Genomic DNA, 19,281 nt, shown 5'->3' with positions numbered 1-19,281 from the left:
CATGCACAGCTTCCCATCAAGAATGTTATTGCAAATGTTGCAGTGATAATATCAATGATGCCATAGAAGATGTCATGAATGATGTACAATATGGGGTAATTAGCTGTGCATGGCGAGGACACAAGTTATAATTACCTTAGGGCACCAGTTATAGTTACATGAAGAAACTTTACATATGACAGCTGAATTTCTATGGTATTGTGAGTGTAAATTCCAAACCTAACTATAACGTCCCTGTAACCTTTGCTTTGTTTTTAGTGAATTTCTATGTTTTCTTAATGCATTGGGGTTGAATGCAGGGCCTGGCCTCCACATGCAGCCAACCATCCGCATGCAAGCCAACTCCATGCTACGCACAGCCTTTTGCCTCTGGCCAGGCCCTGCGGCTAACCCCTCCATGTGCAGCCATGCTCTGCCACACAAGGGCTTGGCTGCAGGACCTGGCCTGGGGCCACTCCCTGCGGCCTGCCCCCGCGTAACCCCACGTCGGGTTGAGGAGTAAGTGAATGCATTTTTTTTTATTAGTCTCTGGATCTGCGAATCCGTTGTGAATTTACACTGGGGGGCCACGCTAAGAGCTGCGATGGATCCTCTGATTGGCCCAAAAATCTTTTAAGGCAAATTTATGCCCATGAGGGGTTCCGCCCCCCCATCTGTCCTATGGGGTCAGGATATTTCTATACTGACCCATTTTGTCACTGTTCAAGTTTATTTTTTACGCCCTGCATTTAACTGATAAAATGGCGGCCACACATTTTCTCTCAGGTTGAAGCCAGCCAATCAGGGCCTTGATATGGTGGTGGATCTGCGTCCCTAGATATACAATTTATTTTTCCTTTAGTAACTCCAAAACTATTGAATGAATTTGCACCAAATAACAAAAAGGGTTCTTTCTGGATCAAGAGCTAGCTTTCTGCCAAATTTGTGTAATTCAGAGTTGCCAAATTATACTTGTGGATAGGTCAGATTGTGGTTGGAGTGGTCAACACCTTGTTCCTCTGAAGGCATGGCTGTGTGGTTGGGGTAATTCTGATCAAGCCCGTTTGGCATTAGTGAAGCAAAATAGACCATACATGGAGGTGCCATATATGATGTCTGGATTTATTAGGTTAGAATAGGTCATATTTTCCTACTGAACTGCATCATTGTTTGGGTATGGTAGATTTCCCTGGGCAGATTGTTCAAGAGGTGGTGTGGCTTCCACTGAAAACCGTCGCCACTTCTGAGTTTGCTGCTGGATCAGTGTAAGTTTCATTTTGGTGCATAAGCCATTATTTACAATATCAGGTTCTCTCAGACGATGGCAGACACTGCCACCCACTAATGTAACAAAGAAGGCTTATTCATTCACCCAAAGCTTTATATAGAAATATTTACGGTCCTTCTCCACAGGAATGAATAGTTAGAGTCAACTCTGAGTAATTACAGTGAAGAAAAACACTGCCATGTACATAAAAATAGTTATTTTAGGCGCAACAATGCTCATAACCGAACAAAAGATGACATACAACAGCTAAAGAGTTCTTTAGAAAACTGAGAGCCTGACTTAAGAAAAGTGGTGCTGCATCCAATGCAGCACCACTTTTCTTGCTCCCCTTAGCGCCCCCCGAACGCTACCATGTGTGTGCCGTATTTAATATACGATGCACCACAGCAATTTTTTACGCTAGTCTGGTGCTTTGCAGGATTAGCGTCAAAGATTTTGATGCTAATCTTGTAAAGCACATTGAGGGCAATTGAAAACAATGATGTGCCGCCTTTTAATGCCTACTCTGTGCAGGCTTTAAAAATGCTGCAAAAAATGGCGTAATAAATCTTTTAGATTTTTTTGCGCCTTTTTTTCAGCACCTCTAACGGGGGAATGCCCCCTTGCATACATTATGCCTGATGCAGGCACAATGTGGTGCAAGGGGTTACAAAGTGGCTCAGTGAGCAAAAAAACACATTTTTTAGTCAACCTGCGGATGGAAATTGAGATAAAAATGCCCTAATCTGCAGTGCAGGGTGAACTAGAGAAACAAGGGGATTTCTGTGTCAAAGTCACTGTCTGTATATTGGTAATTTCAGAACAATTTGTAGGTGAGTGAAGATCCAGCAAAAATGGGGGATTCGATCCGTGATTCACATACCATGGACAAAACAATTTATTTCGCCCAGGCATTACCTTAACACCGGCAGGTACCGAAAAACTACTCACTGCAAGTTTATGTGCAACAAAGCGAAGAACAAGAAAAAGCAAAATTACAGTGGTTAGAGAGAAGCAAAAGCACTAAGGGGCATATTTATACTTGTTTTGCGCCAAATTTGCGTCATTTTTTTTAATACAAATTCAGTGCAAAACAAACTCCATATTTATACTTTGGCCCGTCTAGCGCCAAATTTATGGAATTAAAGCCTTAATGAAATGCAAGGTAGGCGTTCCCGTGAAAAAAATGACTGTATGGCCTTAGCGCCATATTTATCCCCTTGCTAAAATCAGGCACAGGGTAGGAGGAGTCAAGTAATGGTGCCAAGCTTGCTTGGCACCATTATTTAACGCCTGGGTCAGGGCAGGCATTAGGGGACTTGTGGGCCTATTTCCATGGTGGATCACCATGGGATAAGCCCACAGGTGCCCTCCCCAGGCCCCAGGGACACCCCCATCCACACCAGAGGGACAGCAGAGGATGAGGGACCCCATCCCAGGTAAGTATAGGTAAGTACAGGTAATATATATATATTTTTTTTAAAGTGCCATTGGGGGGCCCTGAAAAGGACCCCCCTGCATGGCATTGGGTGCAATGGCGGTTCCCAAGGTGCCCTGGTCCCCTGTGCTGGCCATTGGGGTGGTGGGCATGACTCCTGTCTTTTCTAAGACAGGAGTCATGTGGTATGGGTGGTTTTGTGTCAGAAAATGACTCTAGGCATGTTAGAGTCATTTTTCTTACTCTAACCTGCCTAACGTCATTTTTTGGTGCAAAACCCCTTAATTCCATACTGCCAGCCCCACCCGACTAACAACATTTTTTTTAACTCAAGCCTACCCTTCGCACCGTCTTGCACCATTCCATAAATATGGTGCCCGGCTGGTGCACAGAAATGGTGCAAGCCTGTGCTAAACCTTTTAGTGCCAAACTGCGTTAGTGCAGATTTGCACTAAACAGTACAAATCAGGGCCTAAATATGTCATATGAAGCAACAGACTGGCATGGTTAGCAAAGGAAAGTCTGTGGGCCAGAGCATGAGACTAATGCCGAGCATCATTTGTAGACTAAAGGTTTTAGTCAGCAGATAAACACAAAATCAAGAATAGGTAGAGCATTGACAACACATGGGTCTGGCTCAGGAATAAAATAGGGGTATACAAAAATCACAGTTTTGTACCTGAACTTTTATGTAAATTTCATGAAATTGTGCCGATTTATCTTCAAAAGTAGTTAGCCATTATATTGCGTGACTTTTTTCAAAGTGCATACTTAGATTAAAATAATATGCAAGGTACCATAGAGACTGTACCAAGAAGGCAACATCTCTTGATAAGACATTTTTTGCATGAACAAGTGTTGTGTGTAAAGTATTACACAGAATTGCTGAATGTGAATTTTCGAGATATTTTGTGAATTCTGGAAATGTCATTAACAAATTTTGATTTCACACAACCCTTAAATACGGCTAAAGGAAAAGAAAGATTTTCTAAAAACATCTAACCGTTTTTAACAATTTAAAGCTTGATAATGCATTTACGCATTTACGTAACAAGTGCATTTGCTGGAAAAACAGTAGCAAGGATCCACGGGACAGTAGAAATGGGTTCAGCAGAAAACTATTTCTCACGGTGTTCCACAGTCCTGTGTTCTCCTCAGTGCACCCTGTCTGCAACCCCTAACAGGATTCGTGGCACTGTTGTAGGAAGGCTACAATGAGGAAAAGGTAAGACTTGCAATGTGTAGTATCCTGCAAAGGGCAAGCCAACCAACTACTCTATCACCTAAGGGACTGCAGGAGGTGTGAGCAACTCGATGTTCTGTTAGCAGGACTGTTGAGGATTACTATGCAAACGTTTCAGGACTAAGTAGGCTATAGGAAATCAAGAGACAGATTTTCAAGACTGGAAAGGAGTGCTTTTTACCAGCACTTGTATGGCACATCTCCATGATTTGTGTGTTCCCATGTGCTTGCAGAGTGTGAGTCTGTTCTATAATTCTGGGTTCTCATGCAGACTAGTGCAATATAATATATATAGACCTGAAACTATTGCATATCCTATTCGGACCAGATCATAGACATTCCTAACTTATTGGGCAGCTGGATCTTCAGGTCCTAAGGAAAACAAAAGTCGTAGGTGGAAACTTGAATTAATGTTGTTCGATTATAAGACCTTCATTTGGAGGTGGATGATACTGGGAAAACCTTCAATTCAATTTCTAGAGGAAGTGCTAAATCTGGAGAACCTGCAGACCATATTTCCCCCTCCTGCCTCTCGATTGAGCATGTTCTCTAGAAACTGGTGAATTTTCAATTACCACTGGACTCTAAATCAGATCTATATTTCAGAATGTTCTCTTTGACTAACTGCGTTTTCTCCTTAATCCTGTGTTTAACATCACCACTAATTGGAGAGCTGCGTTCTTTCGCTTTCAGAGATAGCTAGGGGTGACTTACTTGACAGACTTTGTTAAGTCTACCATTGTGCACTCACAGGAACCTTCTATGAGCTTTAACTAATTGATCTAAACAGCCACTGCCTCTTTGTTTTTGGCACTCCAACAGATGGTGGATCTTGGGCTCATTCTGCACCAAGGCGCCTACTTCCGTGATCTCTGGAACATTCTGGACTTCATTGTGGTCAGTGGTGCTCTTGTGGCCTTCGCCTTTACGTAAGTTTCAAGCACTCTTTTTTTTCTGCTTGTCCCTGCCCATGTCCTCTTGTTTTCCTTCCTTACATTCCTCTCTCCCTGCCTTTATTCCCACCCCAGCTTATGTAATACTGCCTGATATTCTTCTGATCGTTTGAGACAATATGGACTGCCTCCAAGCTTGTAGAAAATGTGCCAGTGCTTGGATTTGCTTGATGCATGATTTGGGGACTGGGTGAGAGGGCAATAGAAAGAATTGCTTGTTTCTGTCTCTGCCCTCATCAGATGCAGAACATACATTCCTTTCCTCTACCTCATTATCACTCAGGCTGGCCCACCATTCTGGAATGCCCGATTGCTTGACATGCTAATCCAAGCTCATTCATGCCTGGAAAGAATCACCACCCCACACCCTCATTGACTGATCTACTCTGGTTGCTTTTTTGTAATGAACCTCTAGATTAAGGTTTCATGTTAAGAATGAGTTTTGCTTAAATATAACAGGTGCCATTTGGCTCATCGGCTGTATGAGCAGTGTGAAGACATGGCTCAGAATTAACTAAGGATAAGTGTCTTTAGCTCACTAAAAGACATTTGCTGATAATGTAACAAAGTCATTCTGCACTGCTGAGATATGAAGCTCATGCACTGAGCATAGATAATGTAGTTCCACAGAAAATTGGTGCCCCATTGCATGATCTATCGTGAGGTTGTCCATGCCCTGCCCTGTTCAGGCATTCATGGCGATAGGTGGATTTGGGATGATGGGTGGTAGTCCCTTCGATACTTTGTCACCTTACACTGTACAGCCCATATTTATTGATGCTTCTGTGGATGCCGATGGGTGAGCTCAGTTTCGAAGCTGTGGTGTGTTAAAGAGCGAGGTGTCTGCCCGCTGCCTCTCAAATACTGCCTTCCTCTTAGCCTTCCTAAAGGAGGTGTGCAATTCTCGCTCTTCTCTCTCTGTTTTTCGCTGCATGAAAGAGAATTTAGATTTAAGAGCTCTTTCTATATCTCTGTTTTTCTCCTTATCTCCAGATTCTCTAATCTGTCTTACATTCCTTTCTTTTTACTGATGTTGTGCTTTTTAGGGTCGAGCCTGCGTCGCTTGCGCTTGCGCATGCGTTTTGCTTTCGAGAAGCTTTAGAAGCTAGAAAAGGGCTCGGAGCCCCGTCATGTCACGTCAGTGCCTTTCATTGGTTCGTGGGCTTGCCTGTTAAAATCTCTTTGCTTTCATTCATGGAAGACATGCATACGTCATGCCTTTTCTGGTGGTTAGCCCTTCTCGAGCGCAGCGACCAAGTACTGAAAACATGCGAGGCTCGCTGTTTTCCGTCCAGTTTGTGGACTACTTTTTATCTTTGTTCGCAGCGTGATCTCGCTTGGCAGAAGTCGGGCGCTTTCCATGACATCGACCCTGTTACATGTTAATTGTATTTTTGCCGGTTACGTAGATAATTGCACTTTTACCGATAGGTTTCACTACGAATGAACTGTAGCAGCACGATTGCGCTCTTTTTTTTCATTTAATGTGGCAAGAAAGGTCCAGTTGGGCATTTTCAACTGCTAATAGCTCTAACTCTGAGAAATGTGAGACCCGTTGCATTGCAAATGCTTGGTACCTATTGTCACCCATTATCTCTTTCTCGATGTGCTTTCACTCCCCCTCTCTTTCCTTATATTCCACAAAAATATTGCTTAGCGCCTCCCTTCTTCTTTTGTCATGAATGTCTTCGTCTTTCTCTTATCGTCCAGCTTTCTCTTTCCTGAGCGCACTTGGCTTTTCCCCAGGTATCTCCTCTCTTCACCCCTCTGACTCGTTCGTCCAAGGTTACTCCCTCCACCCTTTAATTCTTATCCCTCCCAGCTCCCTAAAGTCTTCTCAGCTACTGTCCTTATCTTCTCCTCTTTCCAGAGAGGATCTGTTGCACTTATATTCTCTTCACTTGCCATAGTTTCACTTTCATTTCCTTCTTTCTATCTCTCCTACTCTTTCCCGCTTCAGTTTGTGAGGTACCTTGAGGATTTAATTATGTGTTCTTTCTTACATATGAATGCAAAATACATGCACACGTAAATAAATAAATTCATACCTAAGTAAATAAATAAAGTAAGTAAATAAAGTACACAAAACTAAAGTACTTGCACACAGTTGGTATACATCTGCCACTTGCTTCAAACAAAGTGAAATACAACCAAGGGCCATATTTAGAGCTTAGTGGAGCAACAGCACTGCCATAAAAAGCAGTGCTCCTGCCCTGCCAACCTCGCTGTTCCTCTACTCTATTTGGAGTCTGTTGTTTAGAGAAGTGGTGTGCTTACACAATTAAAACCTATTATCTGGAGGCTCTTCCTCCAAAGGGCTTTCCTGCTCTATAGAGACCAGTATGACTAGCACTCGTTTTTTCGGCTAGTGTCCGTCCTACAAAGCTTGGAAAATGTAGATGGTAGATAAGTCTAAATTTGACCAGACGGCCAGCAACATTTTGTTGACTTCCTAATACTGGGCTCTTCCATTATGCTTGACACTACCTTCATGTTGTCTATTTGCATAGTAAAATTGACATAAGGCTGTCCTTTCCTGGGGGTGGGCTAGTGTCTTTTGGTTTCTCCGTAGCTCTTAGTAGTGTGTAATACAGAATTCCAAAATGTATTCCCTTTTTTGCTTGGTGTCTTCTACAATTGTAAACAATTTGGCAGTCCTAATTCTAATGAGCTATGTACCTCAGATTACGCAACCTTTATTATTATTATCAACAATGTTACAAAATATACACCTCTGTTCCTTTTTATCAACAGAGTGGGTAATTTAGAGTATGGCGGGTTTCTTTTCGGGAAAAAAGCAAATAAAAAATAATGGCCCTGGCACCCTGGGATTTTTTATCCCAGGGTATGTGAGATATTTTCATTTTTTCCTGTTCGGGACCACCAAACCAGTGGTTCCCAAATTTTTTACTTCTGTGGACCCCCCACTTTATCATTGCTGGAGCCCAGGGACCTCCCATGAATCTTTATTGGATTCCGGGGACCCCCCACTGAGTCATTAATGAAACCTGGGGACCTAATCTGTTAATATTATTGAATTTTCTAAGCAGTCGCGGACCCCCTGAAGAGGCTTTGTGGACCATCAGGGGTCCCCGACTACAGGTTGGAAACTACTGCACCAGACCGTAAGTAAGGCGAATGGTCTGAAGTGCCCAAACAGACAGCCTATTGTACATGGGGCCGCCGGTCAAGGTTTTACTGGCTGAGTTACGAGGCCTTTGAAGGCAAATACACGACTGTTCACCCGATTCACAGAGCGAGGGCTAAACAGTTTGGCAAACAGGGTTTTTGGGCAGGTTTGTGGCAGGGCACCAAGTCCACGAAACTCTAAATAAACCCCAAAGTTGGCAATTGATGTAAATTTGCATTATTTCTTAAACACTTCCTTTGTGCTACAGTTATTTCCGGACTGTCTAAAGGAAACAAAAAAATAATAAATAAATTGTATTTTTAGTACAGGAATACTAATTGGACAAAGGTATGACTTAAATTGTTATTTATTAATTGGCATAATACATTATTTACAGTGTCACTATCCTCAATCTTATATTTCATGGACAGACTATCAATCCTTTCCCTGGTGTGCAGAGGGAAATGTAAACTGACTCTCCTGTGATTTTCTTTTATGCAAACAAACTATTGATTGGGGTTACAGGGTGCTTAATCAATTTCAAATAGAAGTTCCATACATTGGGTGTGATTTTGACCTCAGCAGTCTATTTCCAAGACCGCCGAGGGACCGCCGTGCAGACGACCGCCAGTGGTGGCGGTTTGCAGCTCGGCCTATTATGACCGTTGGCGGATCTCCGTCCTTTTACGGACGGAGAGCCGCCAACAGCCATACTGGCGGGAGGCGGGGAAGTGGAGGTTGCTCCACCTCCACCGCCACGCCAACAGAACACCGCCCAGCGAATCACGTCCTGTGATTCGCCGTGGCGGTGTCCTGTTAACGGTGTGGTGTCGGCGGAGCAGCCCCCATGGCTGCCGTCCCCTCCCGGAGGATCGTCGGACCAGGTAAGTCGATCATCCGTGAGGGGGGGGGTGTTGTGTGCGTGCATGGGGGTGTGCATGTGTGTATGTAGAGGGGGTGTGTGAGTGCGTGTATGGGTGCAGGGGTGTTGTGTGTTTGGGAATGAGTGCGTGTATGTCTGTAGGTATGTCTGTATGGATGTGTGCGTGTATGTTTGAATGTGGGTGTGCGTGTCTGACTGTGTGTGTGGATGTTGGCATGTATGTCGGTGTGTGTGCGTGTATGTGTGTCGGTGGTGCCTGCGCGCGTGTCGTGTGTGTATGAGTGATGTTATGTTGGGGGTCGGGGTGGGGAGGGGGGTCCTACCACCTTTGGGGGGTGGCAGGGGTGGTGGGGGGTGTAGGGGAGGGAGTCGGGGTAGGGCTGGGGGGTGACGGAGACCCCTATCAGTGTCAGGGAAGGAATTCCCTGACACTGATAGTGCTCACCGCCATGGATTTCATGGCGGTTTCAAACCGCATGAAATCCATGGCGGTCAGCCGGGTGCAAATACCACCAGCGGTATAGTGACGGCCGCCGGGCTGGAGACCCAGGTCTCCAGCCCAGCGGGCGGAACGGAGAAGCGGCGAATGACCATGGCGGTAACCGCCATGGTCATAATACAAAAAAAAAGACCGCCAACCTGTTGGCAGTCTTACCGCCGCTTCTCCGCCTTCCTCCAGGGTCATAATGACCCCCTATATGTTTGGCATCAGCATTAAATCAGCAGAGGCCTGACTTTATATAGAATGTCTCAAGTATTGAACGGTTTACCCATGGAAATGGCAGTTGCATAGTGAAATTACGCTTCAATATTAGTTAAAAGCTTCAATATATTCACTGTGGGCTCGACACTGCTGATTCTTTGGATAGAGCTATTGGTACTACTGTGGTCATATGTAGGCGTGCATGGATGTAGTCAACAGGCTTTTCAGGTGATGTCCAGCTAGCGCAATGGACATGCTGTTTGATGGTTTCCTGACTATTCAGGTACAAAGAAGACTCTACCTAAGAGTACTTAAAAGGTAGCAGCCATCAACGCCTTGCATATCACAAATGGAGGCTGCAATTGGAGGTGGGTCACAGACCTTTTTGCGAATGGGGAGAACCTTGGCTCAAACATCTTGCCACTGCAGAGAATACGCTGGGTGTCCCTCAACCAAATCTGTATATGACCGACGTTGATAAATGTTTGTGGCTGGGTGTGCTACCAAGCAGATTGATCCACTTTATGCTTAGCTGCCCAAAGTGGTGTTGTTCAGGTTGTCCCTAGCATAGCAAGGACTTGTATTATGCACTGGTAAAGGATATCTATAGGCTCTTTCTGCCTTTTTGTGATTGCTGGACCAGCCCTCTTTGTCTCAGTCACCTATAGTGATGCATTTTCCTAGGGTGTAAAGTTTATTTTGCCTCGTTCTTTGTTAATTATGCTTCAGTAGGATTTGAACATGGTTCTTATGTGAGTGTCCTTCAAACCTCTCCACAGCTGGCCGCTTCAGCTGCTCACCCTCGAAAGAGCTTTTCTCATAGCCATAACATTGTCACAGTGGGTAAGCTGGATACAAGCTTTCTCTAATAACCCACCTTATAGCTCCTTGTATCCAGATAAGCCAGTCTTATTGACTAAAGCCTCCTTCCCTCTTGCAGTGCTGACTCAGTTTCATGTCAGGCAGACTATCACCCTTCTGGCATTCATTACTCCACCTCACTCTTCTAAAGAGGTGGAGGGACTCCATTGATTAGATCTAAAAACATTATTTAGTTTATTTATTGTACTAGAGAACCCTGGGTAGATGATGTACTCTTTATCACGTGTGCTGGAAAGGCAGGGCTGTGTAGAAGAGGACCGTCACGCACTGGATTGGGCTCTGCATTAAGATCTGCTATGCAGTGACCAAAAAGTAGGCCCCAGTGGGCTTATGGGCACACTCCACCAGAGCCAAGGCTGCTACCACTGCGTTAACAACTGGAGTGCCTGTCATGGACATTTGCCAGGCAGTGATTTGTGCATCCCTCCATATGTTCACAAAGCACTATTGTCTGGACAATCAGGTCTTTTGAGAAGGGTATTTTACCCGCTTGGTCTTGAAGGACATTTTGGTTTTAGCCAGTTCACAGACCCTTCACCCGGGAGGTACTGATTTGGCATCTGTTTAAAAGGTGCATAATCTGTGGTTAGAAGTCTCTATCAAAATGACAAGTCACTTACCTTTGGTAATGCTCTTTCTGGTAGAGGCTCTATTAAACAATAGATTCCTCACCGAACCTCCCATCCCCTCCATTCTGTGAACTGGACTTGTCTCCTTTCAAAGGAACCCAAATAGAGATCTGCACACATAACACTACCAATCTGAAGCGTGCATTCTGTGTCTGTGGGCTCAGATGTTTCAGAAAGGAGCTGATTTCAGTGCACTTGGGTGGCACCTACATAGAACTCTACATGTCACTTCTGGAGCGGAGTGATGTCCGCATGGAGCTGTGTGGTGCCATCTGTTGGCGCAAAGGAATACTGTTTAAGATTTTCCATATCCAGTCTGACACCTGGGGATTATCCAAAAGGTGAGGAATTTGCATTGAGACAGTCTCCATGAGAAATAGCTTTACCTAAAGTAAGCAACTTGTTAATTTAGCCTCTCTCTAAGAGTGTTCATTTGACTATGAAGAAGGCCAAATTTTACATACTTTCTGCTGCGTAGAATGTTCTGGAGTCCCACTGTCACGCTTCGCACTCCACATTACTCACATTCTTCTCGTCACTACACGTGCTAAGGTGCCAGAACAATCCTGTGAGGATGTTCAGTATCAGTCTGAGCACAGCATCTGGCAATGCTGATTAAAGGAGCATGAAAACATCTTCTCCTTCAGAACTCAAGTGTTCTTTGGTGAGCATGTGATACTGTCCTTTGACCTGTTCCTGGTACAAATAAATTAGAGAAAATTATTCTGGAGGAATAACTCCAGTTTGAAACAGCAGAGACAACTACTACTTGTAAAAAGAGGAGTTTGAAGAGGTTGAGGGAGGCGAGAAGTTTCCGCACCATAAAGCAGGTCATTATTGTGGCCCAATTTAACAAAGCATGGCATATAATCATGTATAGTTCTTTTTATTTACTTAAATTACTGTTGATCATGAAGACTTTGTAGACCAGCAAGTTCTCTCAGAAACAAAGGTGCACCTTCAGGCATGCTAACATACACTTTTAAGTGGTTTCACACTGTTGTTTGTCAACTTGTGTTAGCACTTTCCTTGGGTATGTCTGGTAATTTTCAATGGAAGCCCACAGAAGCTTCACCCCTTAGATGAAATCCTCCTTTAGTGCTATGGGCCACCTGTACACAGGTAATACAAATGCAGCCCGTTTTCCTCAAAGGAAAACAAGATGCGTTATAAAAAACAAAATGTAAAGATTTTTTTTTTTTTTTTTAGGACTAGGCAGTGGATCCCTTACCATTTGCGAATGGTTTACCACCTACATGAAGTTGGTGGTAAAATGCAAATGATTTGAGACCTTATGTCAGTTGCAAAACATTCATACATACCACTGTGATTCAGTATTAGGAAGGGACGCCCTAAAAATGCCCCTTCCTAATACTGAATTGCAAACCTAATTTGGTAACAGGTTACAAATAGCAAATAGGGCTTTGTACATTTCAAATATACTTTTTGCATTCCCAAATATGCAGATTCTTCAAATTGGCCAGTTTGCAACCACAAAAATGCTTTGTACATATGGCCCTTATATCCTTACACCCCAGGTTGTCAAGCTTTGAAGAAGAGATTGTTCTAGTACATAAAAGTGATGATGAGGAAGACATTAACTGCCATGATTGTGCTCTCTAGAATGATGATGCCTAAATGATCCTGCCAAGGACTCTCTCACCAGATAAAATTAGAGATTTTCAGGAGCACATGGGATAGTGCTCTGCAATGGACAACCTTACTACAGTAGTAGGCACAAAGAGAGGCCATGCGTCATATATGATTTCAAAACAAAACATAAGATGATGGTTTAGAAGATCCCCCTTTTTAAACATTCTTTAGAAGAGGGTTTTTTTACCTTGAAGTTTGTATGCTCAGTCTCAGTCATATTCAGAAGGATTGGAAAACAAACAAGTGACTGAAATGTCTCCCAAATGCTTGGCAGGTCAACCAAAGTCCATTTCTGTTACTATGGTTACTGCTCAACAGTGTTCAAAGAATACAGTATCTCCAAGCACTGTGCATCGAGAAAGAAAGTAAACATTGTTTGGAAAAAGACTACAGTAGGGGCAATGGAGAAGGCACTCAAAATGTAGCCTCCAAATGCTGAACGATTTCAGCAGTTCTTGAGTTATCTTTCTACTAAAACAAAAGCTGAGGCCATGGCCAGTGCACATAGGATCATACAGCTGCCAGACTACAATACCCGATATCTGCAAAAATACAGTCATGTCACTTCAAAATTTGTGAAGATAGGCCCCTCAATGTAGGGTCCCATCTTTAAGGGGAATCATTTCCAAGTACCGGTACAACTGAAAATTCATAATTCCTGATTTGTGGATAGCATCTATAATGCCATCTGGTCACACTCTGAAATCCATCTAAAACAGTAGCAGTCCACTCTGGAAAGGAAAAAGAAAGCACGTTCGGGCCCTTGAACAAAAAACTCATGGAGACATAGAAAACGTTCTTAGTGGGCAGCACAATAGAGAGTATTTTCCAGATGTTTTCTGGTGTAAAGCAGCTCAGTGAATAGAGATCCATTCTGCACTTAAGATTTCTAAACAGGTTTCTTTGAAATTATACCTTCAATATAGCCATCAACAGCTCATGGCAAACACCCAAGGATCCTAGTTCTGATTCTTACCATTCATTCTGAGGTTAGTTCCTCAAATTGTCCACAAATTTATGACACACAGTTAGGTGGCGCGTTTCAGGACATAGTACTAGTACATATATGACTACCTAGAACATTAGTGCCACTCCATTCAGAAACTACAAGGGCCAAGCAAGCCATGATGAATGCAATGCAATCTCTAGACCTTTTAGTAAATAGCAACAAACTGCCACTAATATTAATCCAGCATCTTCGGTTCCTTGATGCAGATTGAAATGTGATGCAGTAGAAAGTCACACTGTCTAGACTACAGGATTCAAAACCTATCTAGTGCTCCAGTGTCATTCAGCAGACGCAGTACAAACATGCAGAGCAATACAAAGAGTAATGTCTTCTTACATTGCTTTCATGACTCACTGCAGGCTTTGCATGAAGACAGTTCAGAAACATGTGCATGCTCAGTGGTATCAGAAAACAGGATTCGCCAACGTCCACGTCATACTGGCACCAGTGTTCAAGTTTACTCTGTGATGGTAGCAAACCCATGAAAACTCACTCTTTCCACCAAGACCCAAAAGTATCAGCTGTATTGACTACAAGTGCTTCAGTGATCAGCTGGAGATTGCATTTAGAGGTTCCGACCACATGAAGTCACTGGACAGGTTAAGATATGGATCAGCACAAAAATGTGTTCATGCTTGGACTTTCAAGGCCTTCTTCCAAGGATCTATCGGGGTCATCATAACCAGATTCATGACCACCGTCCAGCAGCAAAGGATAACAAAGTGCCCAGTATCTTTGTTGAAGGTTCTTGCCCTGTGCATGCCTCAAATTAGAACTGGACAACCACTGGTTACAGTACACATTCCATGATTGAGGAATATCACACGTGTCTGTCTTTGCCACAGTTCAGGAAACAAATGCTGAAGCTTTGACTCTGGGGTCTGACCAACAGTAAGCAAAGTGTTTTCTCATTCTCATTTAACAACACTTGTTACGTCAAAGATCGTAAACAGAATGAAACAAGGAGAATCTTGGATGATCATGGCAGCCACGATGTGGCCAGGCAGTACTGGCACGTGGACATGATGTCCCCTCCCCTACAGAACATAGCATGATCAGAGTTCATTTAAGTATGTTTACATAGAAAAGTTGCCAGAAATGGTTCACACTTTAACAAAAGTCCAGAGGTAGGGAAGACGCATCATTGCTAACACGTACTTGGATGACAAAGAAATGCAAACTATATTAAGTACTCAGTGTACTTGTTTTCCCTTCCCTCTCTATTATGACCCCTGAGAGCAGAGTGGCAAATGAATTACCAGAGGTTTCAAAGGTCAAGCATGCTACCTTTGACAACTCACATCCATGTTACCACATCTAGCACCATCAAGAAGTCTATCTAATCACATGTAATTTGAATTCTTAGAATGTAGTGGTATGAACATTCCTGATAACTTTATAAAATGTTGCCGTCAGATGCAGGGAAATCATTATTCAAGGTCAATCCATACCTGGGTTTGGTGCAAATTAATGGGGTTGCATATGGCAATGTTGTTACTTGGCCAAATTATTCCCTGCTTTCTCTTCTTCATTTAGCTCATTTAGGCTTGAAGTGCTCACCTTGAGAGCCCCCATATCAGCATTTTCCAGGTTCAGAAGAATTTTAGGTGAACTGCTGCTGTTTTCACAGAGGGTAAGGAAGGAGCTCATGAGAGGCGTGTTCTACCTATTTTCACCTTTTCAGCTTTTACAAAGCCACCATCATTATGTAAATGTAATATGGTCCATCACAAGCAGATGCACAAATCCAAGAGAAATAAGGTCCTGCTAGAAACAGCTGCCTTTGCTTAGAAGGCAAACCCTAGCCAGGACTCTGTCTAAACCTTGCCAATGACAATGGACAGGTCAATCCATACATTGTATGTAAGGAGTTCTTGCTGTTGTTACACAGGTAGAACCAAGGAAATCAAAAAGATAGACCAGTTGTTTGTCTTATTCAGTCAGACCCTAAAGACAAAGAATAGCCATACAAGGCATCCCCTGATAGATTTAATCTTGCAGAGCCTGCCATCACAAGAAGGCTAACAGAAGACTCACACAAAGGATTACAGTTCGTCCCATGAGAGTAACAGTAGTAAGCACTGTATCATGGAATAACTGTTTGGACATTGGCAAAGCTACGATGTGATGGCAAACACCACTAATGTTCATCAGCAGGGGTTCTTGTGCTGAAGTTCAATCCAGAAGAGAAGCCCGAGTGATATCGGTGGTATAGCACAACATGTTTAAGTAAGGTGATCCTCACTTTCTGGATTTCATCTGCCCACAGATCTATGAAAAAATCTTTGCTAGGAAGTAAAACGGTTCCTTGCCTCTAACTGTGGTTCTCCAGCTTTGGATCTTTCATAGGTTCACATGCTTGGATTATTTTCTGATGTCAGTCTAAGAACCCTTGGTAATCAGTGTTATCATAGCAGTGTACATATGCACTCAACAAGACAGACTCTTTAGATTCCTCGAAGTATAGTTTATGAGACTCTCCCTCTGCCTGCATCACATCGTTCTTGCTACTGGCCTCATCATCAGCTCCAGTGCTTCTGTCACAGCTGATGGCCTGCAATATCTGCCACCTCATTTAACACACCCTGATGCTGTTACTGCACCTTCTCAGCTTTCCTGGGCCATTGTATGAGCATTCACAAGACATGTGCAATGATTCTTTAGATTCTGTTCAGCAACAGACGTCAAGGTTAAGGTGAGGACAATGATGATGAACAGGATAATGACTCACTGGATCCTGCCCCTCCAAATGATCGAATACCTGTGTGGGTACGTATGTCCCTTCTAAGGGCGCTGACCAAGATCAGGTTCATGCGATTCTTCACTGGATGACATTGACAAATTCCACAGCCTATTAAAAAGTGGTGCACAAAGGTTTAATATCCTGACCCTAACAGGCATAAGGACAAACTTCCTGTTTGATTTCAAAGTTAATGCAGTAGGATCAATCAGAGCCATTCCAGCCTGTGGCCCATTTCTATGGAGGAGGGCTGTTCCTGTTTAAAGAATCCAGTTATATTATCAACATAAGTGGTTTGTGTGGAGACACAAATATAAGGTTCTTAATATCGCTCTTACTTGTCTTTTAAATAAAAACAAAACAGAATCTATTGTCTATGCAGAAGGACAGCATCACTCATGCTATCCTTCCGCCCCTTGTGCTGTTCCTACTCACAGGGAAGGTCAGTATCTGACTGCCATGTGCAGGCATGTGGGAGTATGTGCAGCAATATTGCCAATGCCTTGCATCTCACAGTGTCATCTCTTTTGGATATGTTACCAAACGACTGCCATATTCAAGTAAGGTCTATTATTGAAGACAAGACAGGCGAATCATCAGTGCTAAATTACGCCTCTTTAGATGCATTTAGTAGTGCCATCTGCCACATGTCACCAGAGGCACTTCAGAGGTAATAAGAATGGCTCCACGCACATAGTTTGGACCAGAGGTGTAGCTTAAAGTCTTGAAAATACTCTGAGATCGAGCTACTTTTTGTTGAACTTTTGACTGAGTCCCTACAAGCAATTACAATTGACTCTGTCGTTCTTTGGGCATTGTTCAGAAGGGAAAAGACACGAGTACAGACTATTTTCCAAGAACAGAATGATGGTTAACAACAGTCTAATTTTCACCTGTACATGGACTATGGAAAACAAAATGAGTAGTCAAAATGACAAATAAAGAAAGACAAGAAACCTCTGTAACCAGAGCACAGACCAGCCTTTGTTATCTTTTGCTTGTCCACCCCCTTGACATCCATACTAATATGGGGAAACATTCCGGAAATCCTTCCAGCCTGGCACAGTATTGTCTCATATCACCGGGCTCTAAATACCATTCTCTATGGATCTTCAATGCAGTTCGCTGCAAAAAAATCATGTTCAAAAGCAATTTCTCAAACTCTTCCTCAACAATACATTAGGGCTTGCTCTGGACAAATCAAGGGTTTTGATCAAGGTTGTCTCTCATCACACTTGGACAACTGGCATATTAATGAACTCATGAAACAGGAGGTAAACAATGCAAGTCACAAAACACTCAGAGGCATATTTATAATGCCCTAGCCCCACCTTGCGCCATATTAACAACATAATTTTTTACGTTAATGATGGCCAGCGAGGCCAAAATCCCCACGCCTTATTTACAGGGTGGCGCAATGAATGTATTGTGCTACTCTGTAACCCTTTGCTCTACATTATGCCTACGCCAGGCATAATGTATGCAAAGGGGGTGTTTCCCCGTTAGGGGAGCCGGAAAAATGGCGTAAGGAAGTCTATGAGATTTCCTGGCGCATTTTTTACTGCACTTTTAACGCCAACTCGGGAGCTGTAGAATGGGGCCCCATGTACTCTGCAGGAGTACCGCCAATATTTTGGTGCTACTCCTGCAAAGTACATCAATAGCGTCGTGAAAAATGAAGCTGTTGCTATGGGGCACAGGGAAAGTGGCGCTGAACTTGGCCCAGTGCCACTTACCATAAATCTGCCCCTCAGTCCCAGATTTATTAAGCACTTGCATTGTCCTTGTTGTTGCAAGGCAATGCAAGTCCTTAAATGAGATTTACAAAGCTACGCAGGGGCTATTTGTGCCTCCTTGCATGACTTTGTAAAAATTGTGACGCAACATAGTGACTTGCACTGTGTTATGTTACATTTCGTTGTGGTGGGAGTTCCATGGAGGGAGCTTGACCATTTCCAGCAATCCACCCATGGAAATTGATGCAATTCCAGAGTTACTTAAGGTAGTAGGCCTGGGATGGCGCCAAAATGCTGTGCATACCACAGAGAGTCATAATAGGGAGTAATATGTTTATCACTTCAAAAATGGCCTCTTAGGATTATTTTGTGCAGGAATGTGTCCCTTCCTACACAAAACAGTCCTGTCTGTAACACAGGCACCGTTGCAGCATGGCACTAGTGTGCTGCCATTGCCCCTAGGCTGCCTCAAGTGTGCTAGAGCAAGCAGAAAGCTGAAGATCGCTATATCTTAGTAGATATGGTGCTGTTCAGCTCTCTCCTGTCCACGCAACTAAGCACAGCAACTTTGCCTGCCGCCCTGCGTTGCTTGAAATTTTAGTAAATGTACCCTCTAACCTTTTGCATCAGCTCAGACTGACACACTTAACGCCACCAAAACCAATATGTCTAAACTATGTTGTTCCCAAGAGCACAGATAGGCTTGAACACTCTAAACTTGTTTCCTTCTCAAGATCATGGCGAGTGACTTCTTACCTTAGACTGAGACATTCGTGCAAAATCTCAAATTAAAGCTCACAACTGCAAGGTTCTTCTGGACATGATGTAATTATGCATCCGTCAATGTCAGTTACAGATGTGCCATCTCCAAGAACAGTTAAATCTTCTGGGGCAACAAGTCACAGATTATTGGGAAGCTCCTATGAAAATTATTATGCCAAGAAAGCACTTTTGTGATGGATTTTGAAATACCACATCTTTACAGGACTTGCTCTACACATACAAAATCCTCAACACTGATGAAGACAAATGCCTC

At 43.3% G+C, this 19,281-nt stretch overlaps 1 protein-coding gene across 12 annotated transcripts in view; it reads left to right on the top strand.

The window, feature by feature from the left end:
* Window positions 1-19,281, top strand: part of CACNA1A (calcium voltage-gated channel subunit alpha1 A) — a 1,156,221-nt gene that overhangs the window by 613,191 nt on the left and 523,749 nt on the right. For all 12 annotated transcript variants that reach the window (XM_069230415.1, XM_069230416.1, XM_069230412.1 and 9 more), the window contains one exon: window positions 4,750-4,856. In XM_069230415.1, the coding sequence (XP_069086516.1) occupies window positions 4,750-4,856 (107 nt within the window). The remainder of the gene's footprint in view (window positions 1-4,749; window positions 4,857-19,281) is intronic.

The sequence above is a fragment of the Pleurodeles waltl genome, chromosome 4_2 (genome assembly GCF_031143425.1).
Source record: "Pleurodeles waltl isolate 20211129_DDA chromosome 4_2, aPleWal1.hap1.20221129, whole genome shotgun sequence".
NCBI classification, from domain to species: domain Eukaryota; kingdom Metazoa; phylum Chordata; class Amphibia; order Caudata; family Salamandridae; genus Pleurodeles; species Pleurodeles waltl.
This window is presented reverse-complemented; position numbering and strand designations above follow the sequence as displayed.